This window comes from Equus przewalskii, chromosome 7, assembly GCF_037783145.1.
Source record: "Equus przewalskii isolate Varuska chromosome 7, EquPr2, whole genome shotgun sequence".
Lineage (NCBI taxonomy): Eukaryota > Metazoa > Chordata > Mammalia > Perissodactyla > Equidae > Equus > Equus przewalskii.
Genome location: NC_091837.1, coordinates 54,816,002 through 54,835,748, shown reverse-complemented (window position 1 = coordinate 54,835,748; position 19,747 = coordinate 54,816,002). Strand labels below are relative to the sequence as shown.

The following is a 19,747-nucleotide window of genomic DNA, read 5'->3' as shown; positions in this document are numbered from 1 at the left end:
GTATTTATTGGATAGACCATGTGGAATTCAGGAGATCTGGCTGGAGGGAAGGCTGGTGTGTTGTCAGCTTACAGGTGGTCCTTGAAGCCAAAATGATAGAGGAGGTCCCCCAGGAGAGCTGAGAAAGTGGGAGAAGAAAGATGGTCATGCACAGAACTTAGAATGGCTCTAAAAGGATCCAGAGTTGTGTACAGACTGAAAAAAGAGCATGAGCAAAGACAGAGCAGAGAATGAGTATCGATTGCTCAGGTGGCAAGGAAACATCTGCAGAAGCTGAGTGCAACCAGATCATGGAGGGACTGGAAAGCTAAGGCAGAGGGGCCTGTGCTTGGGTTGAAAGTTAGGTAGCTATTATACACTCATTTATTCATTTATTCTATAGGTGTGTATTGAACGCTTAGGTTCTTGAGTGAGGTGAAATGTACTCAGGTTGTGTTTGAAGATGAATGAAGTGATAATACAGGGCAGAGATGGGGATGGGCTTAAAATCTGAAGCAGCAAAACCGCTATGAAGTAATGCGGATCAAAACCAGAATAGCAGCAGTGAGTGCTGAGGACAAAGAGATTTCAAGGAGAGGGAAAAATAAGTATAGGAGAAGAAAGATGAAGGTGAACCTGAGATCCCCACCATCACCTGTTAGTGACGATGTTCAAATCTAAGACGTTTTTAGATTCCATTGTGTTTACAATCATTGTGCCTCAGAAAATTTCTGATAATTCTGAAGAAGCAAGTGACCAATTAGATGTAATGTTCCCATTTTCAAAAAATAGGGAAACCATTTGCATGGTGTAAAATAGCTTGACTGGGTAAAACATGTGTCCCAGAATGATTCAGTTTTGAATCCATGTCTTTAAGTTCAAGGATGGGAGTTTCAGAATTAAAAGTAATAGTCTGACCACTTGTTTTACATAATCTCAGATGGAGAAATAAATAGAAATACCCACAGATATTTATGATGAAATTCATCATTTTGGGGTTGATGATTTCTTTCTGTTCTTTGGCTTTAATTTCTAATCTCTGTGGTTCTATGTCTTGAGCCTTTGTGCAGAGATTCTTTCTTTACCTCTTTTCTCCTGATTCCTCTTTCACTATCCCCTGCATTGGTAATAAGAAAAGTCACACAATATGGAATAGAAATTGCTTAATTATCATAAAAATAATTGAATCCACCTTTATAGTAAGAAAAATGCAATTAAAATCTCAATGAGATACTATTTTTCACCCAGATTGGCAAGATAATAAAAAAGTTTGGCAATAAACTGTTAGGAAAGGTATGAGGAAATACATTGGTGGTGGGAGTATAAGTGGGCATAAACTCTGTGAAGGTTAGTTTGGCAATATCTATCAAAGATAAAAATGTGCTTACCCTTTGGACCAGCAATGCCACATTTACGCATTTTTCCACCAATGTACTTGCATTAAATACGCAAAGCCCTCACTACAAGGGTATTAACTTCAGCATCACTGTGGCTGAAAAAGATTGGAATAAATCTGAATGCTCATCAATAGGGGACTGGTTAAATTAGTTAGGGAATTTGCACGGGGTGGAATACCATGCAGCTCTTAAAAAGAATGAGAGATTTTTATGGAATGATGAAAGAACTGTACAGAATACTACCATTTGTTTCGAAAAGAGTGGCATTATATGTGCAGATAGACTGTATCAGATCCCATCTCTGGACAGATGTGGAAGAGAATGATAATGCTGCCTCTGGGAGGAGAGCTGAGGGTAAGATTGGGAAAGAGGCTTACTTTTCACCCTATACCCCCTGGAACTATTTGAGTTTTTTGGCAATTACATATGTTAAGTAATCTTTAAAACTCTTCCCATTACTCAAGAAAAGGGAAGCTGAGTGGCTCACCAACTGTATTGGTAAATTTAGGTAAATGAGTTTTCATAAATTGTTGGTGGAAGTGAATATTTACGTAAACTTTTTAAAAGGCAACATATTGGTTGGTACAGTTCAAAATAACAAGATGCCTATCTTTTACTTGGCAATCCTACTTTTACATTTCGATCCTGTAGAAACTCCAGCGTGTATGCATGAAAAAGATGAAATACAAGAGTAGTTTTTAGATTAAATCTTGAGTGTAGTGCAGATTCCTGCCCAGGATTATTTCCTTCTTGAAAAATGACAACTGGTTTGTTGTTTCCGTTACTTGAGAATTGCTCATTTCTTCACATTTGGAAATGGCCCTGTGGTTTTAAGGTCTGGTTATTTGAAGCATGTAAAATATATTTCATTTGCACAACTGACTCGAATCCACCTAATTTAGTGTTGGTGGCCTGTCTCTGAAAGAGGTATGAGAAGATTTTATTCATTCATTCACTATTTAATAAGCAGCTGCTTTATGCCATGTTTGGTGCAATGTTGGTGGTACCACAGTGAATGACACAGACATAGTCGTGGCATTTTCAACATTCCAGGGTTCCTTTTTCTTAACCATTTTTGCTCATTTTAGCCATTCTTAAGTTGCTGTGGTGTTCTGGTGCCATTTTTGTTGCTGTTGCTTTCTCTTCTATCCTGGTTTATGCAGCGTTTTTCTGCTCCCAGCAATGAGGGAAACACCGTGGAATGTTGTTGTTCACTTGAGTTATGGGCCCACAGATGGATACTAGAGGCCTCAGCTCTCATTCCATTTCTTTTTATTTACACACATGAAGTCGACCACTGTGCTGAAGGGAGGGAAAATAGTAAAATCATAGCTGTAAAAGATTTACCACAGACCGTTCTCATTACCGGCAATCACGGGGATCAGGGAAGCACAAAGTACGGGGAGTCCCATGTTCACCAGTGGCACGGAACTTATTTCCCACTGACCATCGACCGTAACTTCCCAGCCAATAACAAACATAACAGACCTGAATTTGACCACCTCTAACTCTCCCTGGTATTTCTATGCTTTTCTGCATCGTTGCTCTCTCTTCTTAATTAGCAAAGTTTGTTTCCATTTTTCATTTCTGACAAGTGACTTTTTCCCTCTAAGGAAAGGAGAAAGTGTAGCCCTTTCAGCATTGTACAGGTGCTGGAAACTTAGATGCCTCGGGGAAGACTTCGGGCCTCTTAGCTGTGCTTAATGTGTCATCCATTTTGAGGTAAATCACTGTGATTATTGTGAGAGACACATACACAAAAATGGATATTTTCTGAATGATGTTATTTCTCATCAACATACTAATTATGTAATACAGTTTCAGAAACATATCACGAAAGCGGTGCAATATAGTCCCAATCTTTGCTTTGTATCTATTACCTTAAATTTATTTAAACTGTAATCGATGAGCATGTCGGTGGTGTTGATTTAGTTCCTGGGAGTTTCAGGGTCCTGCAGATGGAACAGCTCTCGCAATGGAGACGTTTTTATGAAATCGTCAAAGCTGTTGAAAGACAATGCAGTTTCCTCCCTCTCCAAGAGCGGAGTTTGACAGTAACATCTCAGAACAGATGTTTTGACAATTTCCAAATGTTTTTATTTGGTGGCACAGAGCCTCTGTTATTCATGAAATGGTCTGTTAAAAAATTAGTTCCTCCATGTGGGGGTTGTGGGAATATGTGTTATGTAAATTGATTTCACATTTTGGCAGGGAACTAGCTCTTAACTCTTTAGATTGTCTGCAAGGTCTGACTCTGACAAGTTCCGACTTCCAAGCTATGGCAGACACTGTAGAAGAGTACTTTAAGTTGACGCATCTGAAAGTGTCATATTGTTTTATAAAAGAATAGAATAGAAGCTAAGTTAGAAGTTCACAGGAATTTGGTCTGATAAAATACAGTGAGAGAATGTGGGCATTCACGTTTGCTGGTTATGTGCATTGTTCTTCTAATACAGTCCACCTCTATAGCTTACACATCTCTATTTTAGACTCCTATTTAAACAAAAAACTGCCATTCTAAGATGAACATGGGTCAGCTTACGATCTTGTTTCAAGTACCTTAGAAGAGACCTCGGTCTAACTATTTAGGACTGTTGGAATATAAGGACTGACCATTTTACTTCTAATGTCTTGTCTTCTTGCCACTACGCCGATCTCTACTTTCCATTCCTTCCAGCAGGACCGAGGTCAGCAAACAGTGTGGCCTGAGGGCCAAATCAGACCTGCTGCTGGTTTTTGTAAATAAAATTTGATTGGAACGCAGCTGCTCCAATTCGTTTACATGTTGTCTATGGCTGCTTTCAAGATAGATTGCCAGAGTTGAGTAGTTGCAATAGAAACCATTTAGCCCATGAAGACTAAAATATTTACAGAACAACTTTGCCAACCCCTGCAATAGGAAGCTGCATATGTACTGTGACCCAGTGTTTAAAACGTTGCATTAAGATACTTGATATATTTAGATTTTAAAGGCATTTGTGGGATGTAAGAAATGTAAAGTAATTATTTGGTTTTAGATAATTAAACACATGACAGAAAAATGTTTAAAATAATAATATATGTACACAAAGAAACATATAAACTAAAATTTTCCATGGCCAGTCTGAAGAAACTATGGAAAAGAGGAGAGAGAAGTTAACTAACTATACTGGATATTCAATAAAGAGGTAAAAGAATGAATGTAAGAAGTCTATTTTTCTGATGTACAATATGTTCACATGTTACAATTTGTAACATTTGGTCATGTTTAGCTGTTAACTTTATTTTTATTCTTTATTGGGTATTCTTTCATCTGTGTATGTTAATTGTTCTCAGAACAGCTTCTTGTAAGTGCTCCTATGTGTAAGTGATACTGAAGTCTTACTGGCCAGTGACAAACATAGATGAGGCTAGAAGTTTAGAATTTATACAGCTTAGTACTGACCACAGCCAAACCAAATATGGTTTTATTCATTTGGTCCATAAGCCAAAATATATTGGAGGCTAATAGTATAAGGGTATAAATACAATAGAAAATAACTAAAGAATGCTTAAAAAACAAGCCCCGAAGCTGGAAGAGAAGAAGAAAGGTGTTAAAGAGATAGAGGTAGTTCTGTCAAGAAACCCAGACTTTGTTATATGAACCAAAATATCAGCATCGTGACAACCAGGTCAAGAAAAAGAAAGTAGGAGTGTTCTAAAGCTCTTGTTACTTGAGAAGAAACATCTTATTTTGTCAGGAGATACATTTTTTTCCCCTAAGAGGACTGCATCACATGATCTTTATTTAAGGGCTTGAACAGTATCTGCTATCACAGTTTTAAGGGAACCCAGAGATTCTAGACCTGCGCTGTCTAGTTCGGCAGCTACTAGCCACGTGCAGCTATTGAGTGCTGGCGGTGTGACTAGTGTGGACTGAGGTGTGCCACAAGTGTGAAATGTGCACAGGAATTAAAAGGCTTAATGTGGAAAAAAGAGAATGTAAAATATCTCATAAATGATTCTTACATTGAATTTAGATGCTTTAAATAAAAAAAACATTTATTTACCTAAAACATTATTAAAATTAATTTCACCTCTTTGTACTTTTTTACTATGGCCACCAGAAAATATATAATTGCATGTGTGGCTTATGGTGTATTTCTCTTAGGCAGCCCTATTGTGTAATTTCTCATTTGATACAGAAGTGTTAGGGGGCAGTGACACATCCTTGGCCCTATTTCTGAAGGGACAGAATGGAATTTAGGCATGTAGCTTTCAGCTAATCTCTTAGCTCAGAGACTGAACATCTGCAGACCACTTAATGAGTGTTTGGCATCTATACAGATCCCCCCTCTTAGGAAAATTTTCTAAAATATTGATCACAAACTTAAACTATTTCATAATCATAGAAAGATGATATCCTTTGTAAGTTTTCACGAACTATACCTAGTTTAACAATAGCTTGAATTATATTCAGGTTCCAAATCTACAATTTCTTTTCTTACTCTTTTTAACAAATTAGGAAATATATATCATAATTACAGATAATTGGAAATGTTGGCAAATATCTGGTGTCTCTGTCAGATGGTTCTGGATATTCCAACCAAATGGATCTGTAAATGTGAGCTCTCAGCAGTGACTACTTTTGTCCCCGTGTATGTCACATCCTGATGCTGAAAGATTGTCTATTTCATCTGGAAGATCATTTTAACTGCTTGTCTGATCTATTCTTTGGGTTTGTCCAAAAGGTATTTCTTGAGGTTCTTTACAGTATTCAAATAATGATTTTTAAGTGGATAGATAATACACGATTGCTTTCTTTCTCTGATGGGTGAAAACATTCATCTAATCTTCAGAAACAGACAAACCTTGTATAAAATAATGTAGTTCACCTTTTATTTATAACCTTGAAAACCTGCGGTTACTAACACATCACTTCATTGTTTGCCAATCCCAGGACTAAAGTAATTTTCTGTCTTTGATTCAGTAAACATTTATTAAGCGCCTATTGTGTGTGAGGCTTTGTGGTTCCCGAGTTTAGACATGTTGAATTTGGTGCTAATAGGATTTACAAGTATAAATATCCAATAGACTTTTAGATATCTTTCTCTAGAAGTTAAGAGAAATTTAGAGTATATCAAATATATTTATTATACATTTATGCAGTTATTCAAATGTTTAACTTCACTGATCTTCAAAGAAATGCAGATTAATACAAGAAAGTGATGCTTTGTAATACCCATTTAACTACCTAATTTAAAAAATACTCAGTGAAAGAGAACAGATTAGTGGTTACTAGAGGGGAAGGGGGTTGGGGGTGGGTGAAAAGGATAAAGGGGCGCATGTGCATGGTGACAGTTAAAAATTAGACTACTGATGGTGAGCACAATGCAGTCTATACAGAAATTGATAAATAATAATGTACACCTGAAATTATACAATGTTATAACCTTTATGGTTTCAATTAAATAATTGGAAAACAATACTCAGTGTTGGCAAGATTGTGGTCCAGCTAGGATGCACATACGCTACTGGTAGAAGTAGAGATTGGTTTAGGTATTTTGGAAAGCAATATAGCCATGAATGTTAAACACAAAGAATTGTGTGATTTCCTTTGATTTTAATAAGCCCACTCTAGAAAATGTATCCGAAACATGCAAACCAAAAAAAGAAAAGAAAATCTCTGTGCATCTGGAAAAGAGGAAAGGGAGCTGAGAGTTGCTACATGGTTACTTGTGCTCAGTTCTTTAAATTCATCATCTCAGTTAATCCTCACAGCAGCCTTTTGAAGTGTCCCCACTTCACAGGCAAGGAGACAGGCTCAGACGGATTAGTAATTTGCCAGTATCATAAAACTTGCAAGTGGCAGAGTTTGAACTTCAGTTAGGCATCTGCCTAACTCAGACTAATTGTGTAAGAATAGAAAAATAGTTAAATCCATTATGAAATGCTACGCAAACATTACAAGTGTAGTAGTGTGGGAAAATGTAGGAACAGAGTATGAAACTGTAGATTCACTATAATTATGAAGAATTTGTACCTGGGCAAAGTAGAATAAAGACAAATGAAAAGTTTAATTTGTTGTGGTGGCAGAATTTGTTTAAGTGGTATTGAAATTGCCATAATCTTGATTTTTTAAAAATTCTTTTTTTGTGTGAAAAGGATATAATCTAACATACTTTGACTGTATTTTTGGATGTGTTATTTATACTACTGCACACTTCTAAAAGGTATACGAGCTGTTACATCATGTCGAGGTCCATCCTCTATTTTGTCCTTGTCACCTACCCCTTAACTCCTGAAAACTCTCCCATCAAGGTCCATCACCAGCAAAATCCCTTTAGCCTTAAACTCTTCTCTGAAATTACTTTTATCTTATTAAACTCAAACCTGGAGAGGCCCTGAAAACACTGCTCACCTGAAGCCCTCTCGGGTGGCCGCTCTATTTTTTGCCCCAAAGTTGAGATCAAGTTGTCTCTATGCTCTTTCTTGCTAACTTGACCCTTCTATTCCACTCCTCCCTAAAAACTCTCCCCTTTAAATCTCTTGTCATCAGACTGTATCACCTGCTACCCCATTGTTGTTGCAATTATCTACCAAGCCTAGGATTCTTCCCTCATTTCTCCATAATTCTCACTCCTGGCTCACTGCCATTCTCTCCAGCAATGCTCGCTCCTCCTTCTTGGGGATTTCAATGCATACGTATACGATCCTTCTATTACTCCTGGCTTCTCAGTTCCTTTAGCTTCTCGCCACCTCAACCTTTACCTCCCAGGGTCACCCCCTAGACTGTGTCATCATCATAACTGCATCCCTCCATTATCTCAGTTGCGTTTATGCCACTCTGACTACTCTCGTCTGCCTGGCTCTTGAGCTTACTCCCTCCAGGGTACAGAAATCAATTCCATGCAAATCTTCCATCTAATGATCTCATTACTCTTTTCATCCTCTTCTCTCCCTCCCAAGATGTTGAATCCAGCTCACGTTCCATGGACAGTTGTCATAGTCACTCCCTTGCGTACATCCTGACTCCTCTGCCCCTCTTTCACATCTCATATCCACTGGGCAATTTCACACCCCTGGTTGAATCCAAATCTCTCCCCACTTTGTGCCTGCCCCTGTGCATCAGACATTGGCTAGAGAAAAACACACAACCATACTGTTTGGTTTCCCTTTTAATTCATCACCATGAACCTCAAGTGGGAACTTATGGCTGCCTAGCAATCATATAATGTTATTCACTTTCACTGGGCTTTTTACAATCTTCTTATCTTTTCTTAACCCTCCAACACCTCCTCTCTGAACCTTATTCTCAGCTGGATGCCTTTCTTCCAACTTTTGCTGGAAAAATTGGAACAATAAAGGGAGCGTCCACTGAACTCATCACAGATGAACTTCTCTTGAAGTCCAGCCCCTTTGCTCCGAGGTCCCCTCGCCTACTCAAGGATATGCTCCAGTAATTCCTCTCATCATCTGTTGGTTATTCCCATCAGCATCCAAACATGCTGTTACTTCTCCCATCACATTAAGGACAACAAAAACATTCCCTAGATCCCATTCCATTTCCACTCTTTAGCTACCACTCCATCTCTCTTCCCGTCATAGCAAAACTCCCCCAAACCCATCTGTTACCCATTCTTGTTATTCCCAGTTCTCCTTTCTCGTTCTCTCTTAAATCCAGTTCAGTCAGGCTTTTGGCCCAACTATTTCACTGCTCGTATCAAACCAAATAAATACAAGCTGCTAAATCCAACACCTCTCAGTCCTCGTTTCACAGTCCCCTCAGCAGCATTTGACATCACTCTCACTCCTCCTTGAAGCACTCAAATCACCTGGCTTCTAGAATGCATCCCTTCTGGATTTTTCTCTTACTCCTCTGGCCAGTCCTTCTCAGTCTCCCAGGACTCAAACCTTAGACCTCTTTGTCTACACTTAAGCCCATGGTCAGGATCATTAAAGTGTCATGGCTTTAAATGTCATCTATGTGCTGATGACTCCCAGGTTTACTATTTCCAGTCAGACCTTTCTCCTGACCTCCATCCTTACATGTCCATCTGAGAGATTTTGGGATATCTCCATTTGCATGTCAAATAGACATCTCAGACTTAGCCTGTCCAAACTGAATGCCTGGTCCTACCCCCATCCCTTCAAACCTGCCCATCTCAGTTAATGGCAACTCCATTTTTTCAGCTGCTCAGCCCAGATTCCTACCACCTTTTCACCTCTTCCAAATCCCTGCCCTCTCGTACCTGGATTATTGCAGGACCCTCCTAACTGGTGTCTCTGCCTCTTCAGCTCGCACCTTTACAGTCTCTTCTCAACACAGCAGCCAGAGTCATCCTTCTATAGCATTGGCTGGACCACCTCTTCCCCACTCACAGCCCCGGTGGCTCCCCATCCCATTCAGATGAAAAGCTCTAATTCTTCAAAGCTGTACACAAGCTGACCACCTGTTATTTCTCTGACTTTCTTTCTCTTCCTCTTAACTTTTACTCATCCCATTCGAGCCACGCTGGCAACATACCAGGCAGGCACCCACCCATTCATCTGAGGGTCTTTGCATAGGCTGTTGCCTGTGTTTAGATTCCTGACAACTCAACTCCCAGGTACCAAGCACGCCACTCTCTCCCCTACATCAAAGGTCACTGCCTTAGCCATACCTACTCTGGACACCCTGTGTTCTCCACCCCCTCACCGTGCCCTATTTTTAACAGTACTTTTCACATTCTAACATATTATATACTCTGCTCATTTATTGTGTTACCATCTGTCTCCCACTATAATGTAAACTTCAGGAGGACAGAGGTTTTTACCTGGTCTATTTATTGATTTACCTCCAACATCTAGAGTAATGTCTCCGCCTAATAGATGCTTAAAAAAAAAATGAGAGTATGAATGAAAGATTCCCTCTTTCTGCGTGATGCCCCATGAACACATGCTGAGAAATGTGCCTCATAATAGCTTTAATTCCTTTTCAGGTTTCTCAAGTGTTATATTGTAAACATCATTCAGAAAATGACTGCTAAGAAACACTATGTCATTGATTTCATTATATATGATCTTTTATTCTAAACAGAAAACAACTCCTCTAGAATATAGCAGTAGTATCATAAATATTGAAAATGTATAAACAACATAATAGATCCTTGACGTTTTTGGGAATATGTTCAAAGTTCTTCAACAGTCTCCCAAATTGTGGATACCATAACAGTGTATTCGACCCTCCTGAATTTCATACACAGCAATAAAAAGGAAGGAAGGAAGCCACATGTTGCCCCAGATACCAAGCAGCTCATTCACTGGAAGGAGCCTCACCACCCCCACACCCCGCCCCCGGCCCAGCCTCACTCGCTGCTTACGCTTCACTCTGGTGCTGCAGCAACATGCAAATGATAGCAGCTCCTGAGCCCTCAGCCTCGCCCACATATTGTTGAAACCGAGGATATCTGTGAAAGCCAAGGATCTACTAGGTTATTCTGTTTTCTTTGCAAATTTTTAAAATTCTAACTTTAAAAAAATTAGTTGCCCAGGCCACTTGGGCTTGGTTTTAGAATATAATATGTGTGGGCCTTATTACAACTAAATGACAAGGTGACTGACCATTTAAAAACAAACGAGCAACCACTTAGAACAGAGTAAGTTTTCACTTTGAGATCAAATTATAAGTAAGCATCCATTGAGTTTGATTTTGGTCCTCTGTGAATAAACGTTAATGTAAGCAAAAAAAAAAGAAAAAATATACATTTGTTTTCATTTCTAAGTGATTTTTAAATATGTATTCCAGTTTAAGGAAACCCTCTTCCATGGTAACTTGTTTTAAAAATGATAATAATCAGAAGCCTTTGACATAGAAGAGTGGGCGAGAGGAAAGGGATGCGGTCGCCACGGTGACAGCAGTCCAGCGTCAACATCTCACATCTCTTCCCTTTATCATGTATTTTAGGGCAATTCAAGCTGCTGGAACAAGACCGAGATATAAAGGAGCCAGTGCAATATTTCAACAGTGTGGAGGAGGTGGCTAAAGCATTTCCTGAACGCGTGTACGTCATGGAGGAAATAACATTCAACGTGAAGGTAGCCCTGGAAGAACCAAATATTTATCCTTACTCAAATAGTTGAACTTTCAGGTCATTGTGTACACAGTAAGTGCCCATCTGTGCCTCATAGGAGCATTCCCTCCTCCTAATGGTTAGTGTCGGTGACCCAAACTGTTCTTCTAAGAAGTGCCTATGCCGTAGCTGACCTGACTCCCCAACAGGTTACCTTACTTAATGAGCATTATCTTTTGCTTGAATAGCTGTTAAGACAGATAAAAGATGTTTTGGGTTTTGGGTTTTTTTTTTTTTGCTGAGGATGGTTGGCCCTGAGCGAACATCTGTTGCCCGTCTTCCTCTATTTTGTATGTGGAATGCTGCCATAGCATGGCTTGATGAGTGGTGTGTGTGTCCGCGCCTGGGATGCAAACCAGCGAACCCCAGGCCCCCAAAGCAAAGTGCGCAAACATAACGACTGTGCCACCAGGCCGGCCCCAAAAGATGTTTTTTTAATTCAGACTTTATTGCCTAATATGTAACAGTTGTTTGGCCAGATCTTCTGTGAGGCTAGATGCTCCTCTTATAGGAGCAAGCAAAAGGGCTATGATGAATCTAATACTGAACACTTATTTAGAGAAAGAGACTTCCAGAGCATGCCCTGAGATCAGCGTGTATTCATTCCATTCTTTGTGGACTATCTTTATCCGTATACATAGGGAAAATTGGTGTATAGAAGGTTGCCTAATAGATATTTATCCATCCTTGTTTATCAGAGAAATGCTAAGTAGCATTTACTGTACTGTTTGTTTTGCATTCTTAAAGGGACAGTTCATCCCCTTCTGCATGTTAAGTGAGTTCCTTTGCCTAGACTTGCTCTTGAAGAGAGACTAACCAGAGAATCAGTGCCACTAGCTAGCTCCAGCCTTAAGCTGGCCCAGCCTTATTGCCTGCTGTAGGGGAGGAAGACATTTCCTCTTCCCAAATGGGGGTTCGTCTGGCCGGAGAACGAATTAAATTCACATGAGACAGAATAGCAAGAGAAAATTAAACAAAGCTTTATGAGGAACCATGGCCCGAGGCCTTTCTTCCCGAAGGAAGAAAGGGCACCGAAGAAGTGGGGTGCACAGAGTGGTTATATACCCCCAAACAGGGTGTTTCACATGTGATTGAAATGTCCCTCCCACAATAGTCACAAGATTGCCCTGTCAGCACATTGCTTGATGGACACAGCAGGTAGTGGGTCTGTTGTCTCAGACGGCATAGCCGGAGGCAAGTCGATTGTCTGGAGCTGGGCGTCACAGGTGAGCGCAGCAATCAGTTCCTAGCCTAAGGAAAGATGCTTAATCCTTAAAGAAATGCCAAAGTTGGGAGGGGGAGGGAAGTCAGTTAGAGGAGGTTACCAGACTAGCACAATAAAATGCAGATTTAAGTCCTTGCCTTTAGTATTGATTAAGAGTTTTTAGAGAGAAGGTCATCTCCTTTCTTCTTCCTGGTACAGAGAGGGAGGCACCTTTTACAGATAGAGATTACCTTACAAATGTAAATGTGTCCTAATAAGGGGCAAGTTCCATTCCTCAGAGCCTCCTTGCCTGTCCCAGTTTATCAAAAGCAATCAGCCTCAAATAATCCTGATGCCAAAGAGACATATCTTGGGGTGGCCAACTCCAGGTCCCCACACTGCAAATCCACTGCGTTTTCTTCAGCAATACTTGCAATTACACTAAAACATTTTAGCAAGTGTTCACGTTGAAAGGATTTTCTGCTTAACCTCCAGTCGGCAGGAAGTCCCACTAAGTCACGTTCTCTGGACAGGTCAAGATTTAGGGGGGCAGAATGCCTGTTTCTTAGAAATCCACTCTGTGTGAAAAACAGACTGTGTGGTATCTTAGCCCAAGAATGCAACAGTGTCTTTGTGGATGAATCACTCCACCCACACGCCTCAGGAAAGGGGGGAGGGCCCACGACAGCCTCCTGATTGGGGAAGTGGTTCTGCCATTTGATTGGCTAAGCTAAATCATTCTTTCTTCCAGTTCTAAAATATTCACAGCTGCCATTGTCTCTTTCTTTGTTTTTTTTAATTAAAATGGGTGAGATTTTGTGTTTTGTCAGATTCTTTACTAACCAAATTATGCTTATATTCAAAAATATTTATAATTTCTAACTCCTCACTGGTCTAGTCTATGAGTCACCAAGACAACTTTTACTCCTTCACATTGAAGATTTGTGAGAACATGTTCATTTTTAAACTTACCAAGATTCATTCGCCAGGAGCTAGTCAAATCCTATTCCATTAGTGTATTGATATGATTTAAATCTCTCCTTAAAACTTATATTTAGAATTACCTAAATGAAAAGAGTATATTGTGTAGATAGGAAAATTAATGCTGTTAAACTCTTTTCTGAAAACATTTCGTTTACTGATAAATGATGAGAAATCAAGCATAAAAATTTTTTTTATGATTTTTAAGATTTCCTCAAGTACTAAAATTTTATATTCAGTCTTTTACGGCATATTGTTCCTGTAAGAGATTTTTTTTAAATGCCTGTAGCAGCTATTTTTGTGAATTTGTGTTAAATCAGCGATAACTGATAAACAATACATTTTGATAGGTTTTTTTTTAACAGAATACCATGATTGACTGTATTGATTAAAATGTATATACTAGTGACATCATTCAAAAGTTCAGCACAACAATGTGAAGATACTTACTACTACTGACCTGTACACTTAAAAATGGTTAAGATAGGGCTGGCCTGGTGGCGCAGCGGTTAAGTGCACACGTTCCGCTTGGGTGGCCCGGGGTTCGCCAGTTCGGATCCCAGGTGCAGACATGGCACCTCTTGACACGCCATGCTGTGGTAAGCGTCCCACATATAAAGTAGAGGAAGATGGGCACAGATGTTAGCTCAGGGCCAGGCTTCCTCAGCAAAAAGAGGAGGATTGGCAGTAGTTAGCTCAGGCCTGATCTTCCTCAAAAAAAGAAAAAACGTAATGGTTAAGATGGCAAATTTTATATTATATGCAGTTTACCACAGTTTTTTAAATCGAAGAAGAGTTCAAAGGCACAGATAAGTCTATGGAGTACAGGCTTATAGCAACCATAGAGCTGACTAGGTTTGGGTTGAGTTCCTGTACTATGCATACATAAATATTTAATCTCTCTGGTCTGTTTTGTGGTTAGTGCTGTCCAGTCAATTCTGACTCCTAGTGACCCTGTGTAGAGCAGAGCAGAACCCTGCCTGGTCTTTTTGTGCCATCTTCTCACCTTCCAGTGCTCTGTCAGACAATGCTCTGCTGCTATTCAGAGGGTTTTCATGGCCAGTTTTTTTGAAAGTGAGTGGCCAGTTTCTTCTCCCTAGTCTATCTTAGTCTGGAAGCTCTGCTGAAACCTGTCCACCATGGGTGACCCTGCTGGTATTTGATATACTGGTGGCACAGCTTTCAACATCAGAGCAGCATGCAGCTGCCACAGTATGATAACCGTCAGACGAGTGTGTGGTTCCCTGACCTGAAAGAAACCTGGGCCACAGCGGTGAGGGTACTGAATCTTAGCCACTAGACCACCAGGGCTGGCTCTACTCTATTAATAAAATTTTAAGATGCTGTCACTTTAAGCTTGCACTAATCCTTAAGATATCATTCAATTCTATCAAAGAAGAATTGATGAAGGAACCTCAGAAAATTTGCATGAAGAAGTACACAAAAGTCAATGTGCTTAGTGAATAAATACCCAAGTAAATAAATAAACTGAGGAGATCTGTAGAAAAGATGTCTGGAAACTACCTGGGCCCAAAAAAACAACGCTGAAAGTCATGGTGTTCTTTAAAAATTGATGATAGTGTGCATGTACTTAAATGCAGTGGTTAATGTGAGAGCTAAGTGGTATAAGGAAATGGTATGCTTGGTTACTACTGCCCCTGGAGAGGGAGGAAAAATATGAAAAACGGTACAACTTACTCATAAATAGAGCTATTATAAATGTTATTAAATATTATATAATATTAAATATAATATAGCTATTATCCAGGAGGCAATTTTTTAAAAGATAGCAGAAGTCAAACCTTCTTGGAAAACTTCATCCTCTAATCTCCACATCAGATACACTATAAATGAGACCAAGACAATAAACGTTTGAAGGAATGACTTGTCATTGACAATTGGCAGCTAACTAGAATTATGAGAGTCAAAAGACATAATTTGAAATAAAGAAATATATGTCTGTATATATGTATTCACGTATATACTTACAAGTACAAATTGAAATGAAGCATCATGATAGGAGCATCTGTTAAGTGTTTAATTCTTTAAGCAGCAAATATATTTTGAGCACCTACTGTGTGTCCTGCACTGGTCTAGGCACGGGAGGTAAAGAGTGAATGTGCAAACCTCTGCCTGCTTGATTACAGTCTATTGGGGAAGCAGACAATAAATAAACAAGCACAAAGACTACCTCCAAATAAAGCTAATGAGGAGACAGTTGATAGACAGGTCTGGAGCTTGGGGCAAGGTCTGGGCTTGGACTATATGTCGGGGTTCATTAGCTCCTAGATGGCATTTGAAGCCCCTGGGCTAGTTGAGTTTACCTATATCAGTGGTTCTCAAGTAGAGGCGATTTTTTTTCCCTCAGGGGACATTTGACAATGTCTGGATACAATTTTGATTGCCACAATTTGATGTACAGGCGGCTGCTGCTGGCATCTTATGAGAAGGGGACAGGGATGCTGCTGGAGATCCTACAGCACAGGACAGCCCCCACATCAAAGAATGATTTGGCCCATAATGTCAGTAGTGCCGAGGTTGGGAAACTCTAACCTAGAGACCAGATAAAGAAGAGAGGAGATCTAAGGGCTGAGCCCTGAAACCCCCCAGCACTGGGGTCAAGAAGAGATTGAAAGGAGTAGCAGTGAGATAGAAAGACAGTGGAGCATGTGGTGTCCCAGAAGCCAACTGACAAAAGTGTTTCAAAGAGGAGTATGCAGCTGTGTCCGATGCTACTTAGTGATTGAATTAGATGAAGACTAGGAACTAACCGTTCAATTTAGCAAAACAGAAGCCTTTGGTAGCCTTGACAGTAAGGAAATAATCAGCTCAGGGACCCAGAAAGTAAGTTAGCCAGGAAAGTACAGAAGGATGTTCCCAGAGTTTTGTCAAGGTAAATTTCAAGTGGGATTACTCAGCACCAACCCTTTTTTCTTCAGCCTTCTTCAGCTGCCTGGATGCAGGTACAGCATAGACAGGGTTGGGTTTAATCCAAGTCGGGGTTCCACCAGGTGAGTGTGACAGAGATCAGCAAAGGTTCGGATAAAAGTGTGCCCTAGAGTGACAGGCAGTGATGGACCACAGACTCCTCACTGGGTAAGAAAGTGTGACTCCAAGAAGAATAATGTCACTGAAAACTGGAGATCCTGGTGGAGTTAGGGAACTTCTGAAGTGCAAATGTTTAGGAAAGTGGGGTGCACAATAGCAGTTGTGGTAGAGTATGAGATGCTTGAAACTGAACTTTAGGCAGTAATATAGGAAATGACAGGAGTAGCTGTTTTTTCGGATCTAAGTATGTCCATTTGAATGGGCAACTGAGGTGATAGAAACAGAAGATGGGAGATGAGGTGAAGAAAATGAAAGAATATGGTGCAGGTAGCCTCTCGCTGATCATTTGTGTACATTTCCTCCATTCCCTTCAAAGCTAATGGCATTCCATATTTTTAGAACAGCAATCACTGCCTCTTTCACATTTTGTTTCTTTGTCCAGTTTTTGTTTTCCATGGTGAGATTTTCACTTTTGTTTACTGCTTTCCTGCATATTTGTTTTTAACTGTAATAGGCATTTTCTTTTTTCTTTTTTTTTTTATTGAGTCAGTGATAGGTTACAATCTTGTCAAATTTCAGTTGTACATTAATGTTTGTCAGTCGTGTTGTAGGTGCACCACTTCACCCTTTGTGCCCACCCCCCACCCCACCTTTCCCCTGGTATCCACTAAACTGTTCTTAGTCCATAATTTTAAATTCCTCATATGAGTGGAGTCATACACAGATTATCCTTCTCTAGCTGGCTTATTTCACTTAACATAATTCCCTCAAGGTCCATCCATGTCATTGCAAATGGAATGATTTTGTTCTGTTTTGCAGCTGAGTAGTATTCCATTGTATATATGTACCACATCTTCTTTATCCATTCGTCTGTTGCTGGGCACTTAGGTTGCTTCCATGTCTTGGCTATTGTAAATAATGCTGCAATGAACATTGGGGTGCATAGGACTTTTGGGATTGCTGACTTCAAGCTCTTTGGATAAATACCCAGTAGTGAGATGGCTGGATCGTATGGTAGTTCTATTTTTAATTTTTTGAGGAATCTCCATACTGTTTTCCATAGTGGCTGCACCAGTTTGCATTCCTACCAGCAGTGTACGAGGGTTCCTTTTTCTTCACAACCTCTCCAACATTTGTTGCTATTAGTTTTAGATATTTTTATCATTCTAACGGGTGTAAGGTGATATCTTAGTGTAGTTTTGATTTGCATTTCCCTGATGATCAGCGATGATGAGCATCTTTTCATGTGCCTATTGGCCATCCGTATATCTTCTTTGGAGAAATGTCTGTTCATGTCTCCAGGTAATAGGCATTTTCTTAACTACCTCTTTTAGTTTTTTCATCAACCTTCTCTATTCTCATGTTTACTTCCAAAGTCAAAAGAGGTGCTATTTCTGATTTGGCCATCCCAACGACCTTTAGTAAGAAAAATAGCCACACCAACAATTTTCAGACATACATTTTTAAATAAGCCACCATGATCTAAAGAGCACATTGGACTGTGTAGTGTAGTTCAGGCCCTGAATTCAGAGCTGAGTTCAGACCCCAGCTCCAAGCATTGACTGTGACCACGGGCAGGTCACATGACCACTTGAGCCCAGATGGCTTCACCAGTAAAATGGGAATGATACTACCCACCTCATAGATTTGTCATGAGAATGAACATAAGTATAGGGGTTGGCCATCTACAGTCTTGGGGCAAGCCACCTGTTTTTGCAAATAAAGTTTTATCAGCCCATAGCCACCCACATACATTTAGTGGCGTCTGTGGCTACTTCCGTGATACAACAGCAGAGCTGAGTGATTGCAAGAGACCATATGGCCCACAAAGCCCATTACTACTGTCTGGCCCTGAAAGAAGAAGTTTGCCAACCCCTGATTCAGAACATAAAATCATACTAAGTTTCACATTTTTAAAAAATTTCCCACCACAGCTTATTTCACTTACTTTTTATTTAGTACTTTATACCCAATGTCTTAATATGAAGAACTCAGTACGTAGTAGCTGTTTGTTGTTGTTTCAGAATACCTCTTCATTTCAGATCCTTTTCTGGAAACTCATCACACCAGTACTTAGTGAATTATTTCAAATGTCTCCCAGCCTTTCAAACCCAGCCCAGTAATGATGAGAAATTTTCCCACACATTTGTTTTCTGCCATCAAAATAATGACTAACAAATTAAGTCTTAATTTAAGTTCTGTCTTGATTGTGACCTTTGTGGGGAGAGAGGGAAGGCAGCGCAGCCTCCGATTTGACAGTGGGTGTCAGGCAGCTCTCTTTAAGTGGGTAGAGGCAGCCTGACTGCAGCGCTGTTGCCCTAAAGCTCTCTACGTTCAAATTTCTGCTCTCAAATCGGAGAGCCCAAATACCCTAATCTGGTTGCTATAATGTTGCTATTTTCATTCCAGCTAGTGAGGTTCAAGCTGTCAGCTGTTCCAGCCCAGATTTCCCCAGAGGCGACATAACAAGTTTGCATTGTCTCAGCTGGGGAAAGTGCCCTACTCAGGAATTGTGAGATTTCACTCAGATGGGGAACATACTCACCACTTTGGCTTGCACAGACCTCTTTTTTTTTTTTTTTTTTTTGGTGAGGAAGATTGGCCCTGAGCTAACATCTGTTGCCAATCATCCTCTTTTCTTGCTTTTTTTTTTACCTCTCCAAAGCCCCAGTACATAGTTGTATATCCTAGTTGTAGGTTATTGTAGTTCTTCTGTGTGGGATGCCACCACAGCACGGCTTGATGAGTGGTGTGTAGATCCACGCCCAGCATCCAAACCGGTGAACCCTGGGCCACCAAAGCAGAGCTTTTGAACTTAACCACTCCACCCTGGGGCCAGACCTGCACAGACCTCTTAAGAACCATTACCGTGTGGTCCGACGCAGGAGCTGAGCTGACAGTCCTGTCACCTGCATATCAGCTCCAGATTACTAGGTTTGGCACCTGTTTTTGGCAGGGGTATCAGTGACTAGTGGCCAAGCTGATGTAGTGTAGGGCAAAGGATTTCAGAGTTGTCTTTTTTTAAGAGGAAAAACATCATATAAGATTCAGAGAACTTAAGCAATAGC

At 40.1% G+C, this 19,747-nt stretch overlaps 1 protein-coding gene across 4 annotated transcripts in view; it reads left to right on the top strand.

Moving 5' to 3' along the window:
- Positions 1-19,747, top strand: part of GAREM1 (GRB2 associated regulator of MAPK1 subtype 1) — a 209,410-nt gene that overhangs the window by 159,062 nt on the left and 30,601 nt on the right. For all 4 annotated transcript variants that reach the window (XM_070627542.1, XM_070627541.1, XM_070627543.1 and 1 more), the window contains one exon: positions 11,281-11,411. In XM_070627542.1, the coding sequence (XP_070483643.1) occupies positions 11,281-11,411 (131 nt within the window). The remainder of the gene's footprint in view (positions 1-11,280; positions 11,412-19,747) is intronic.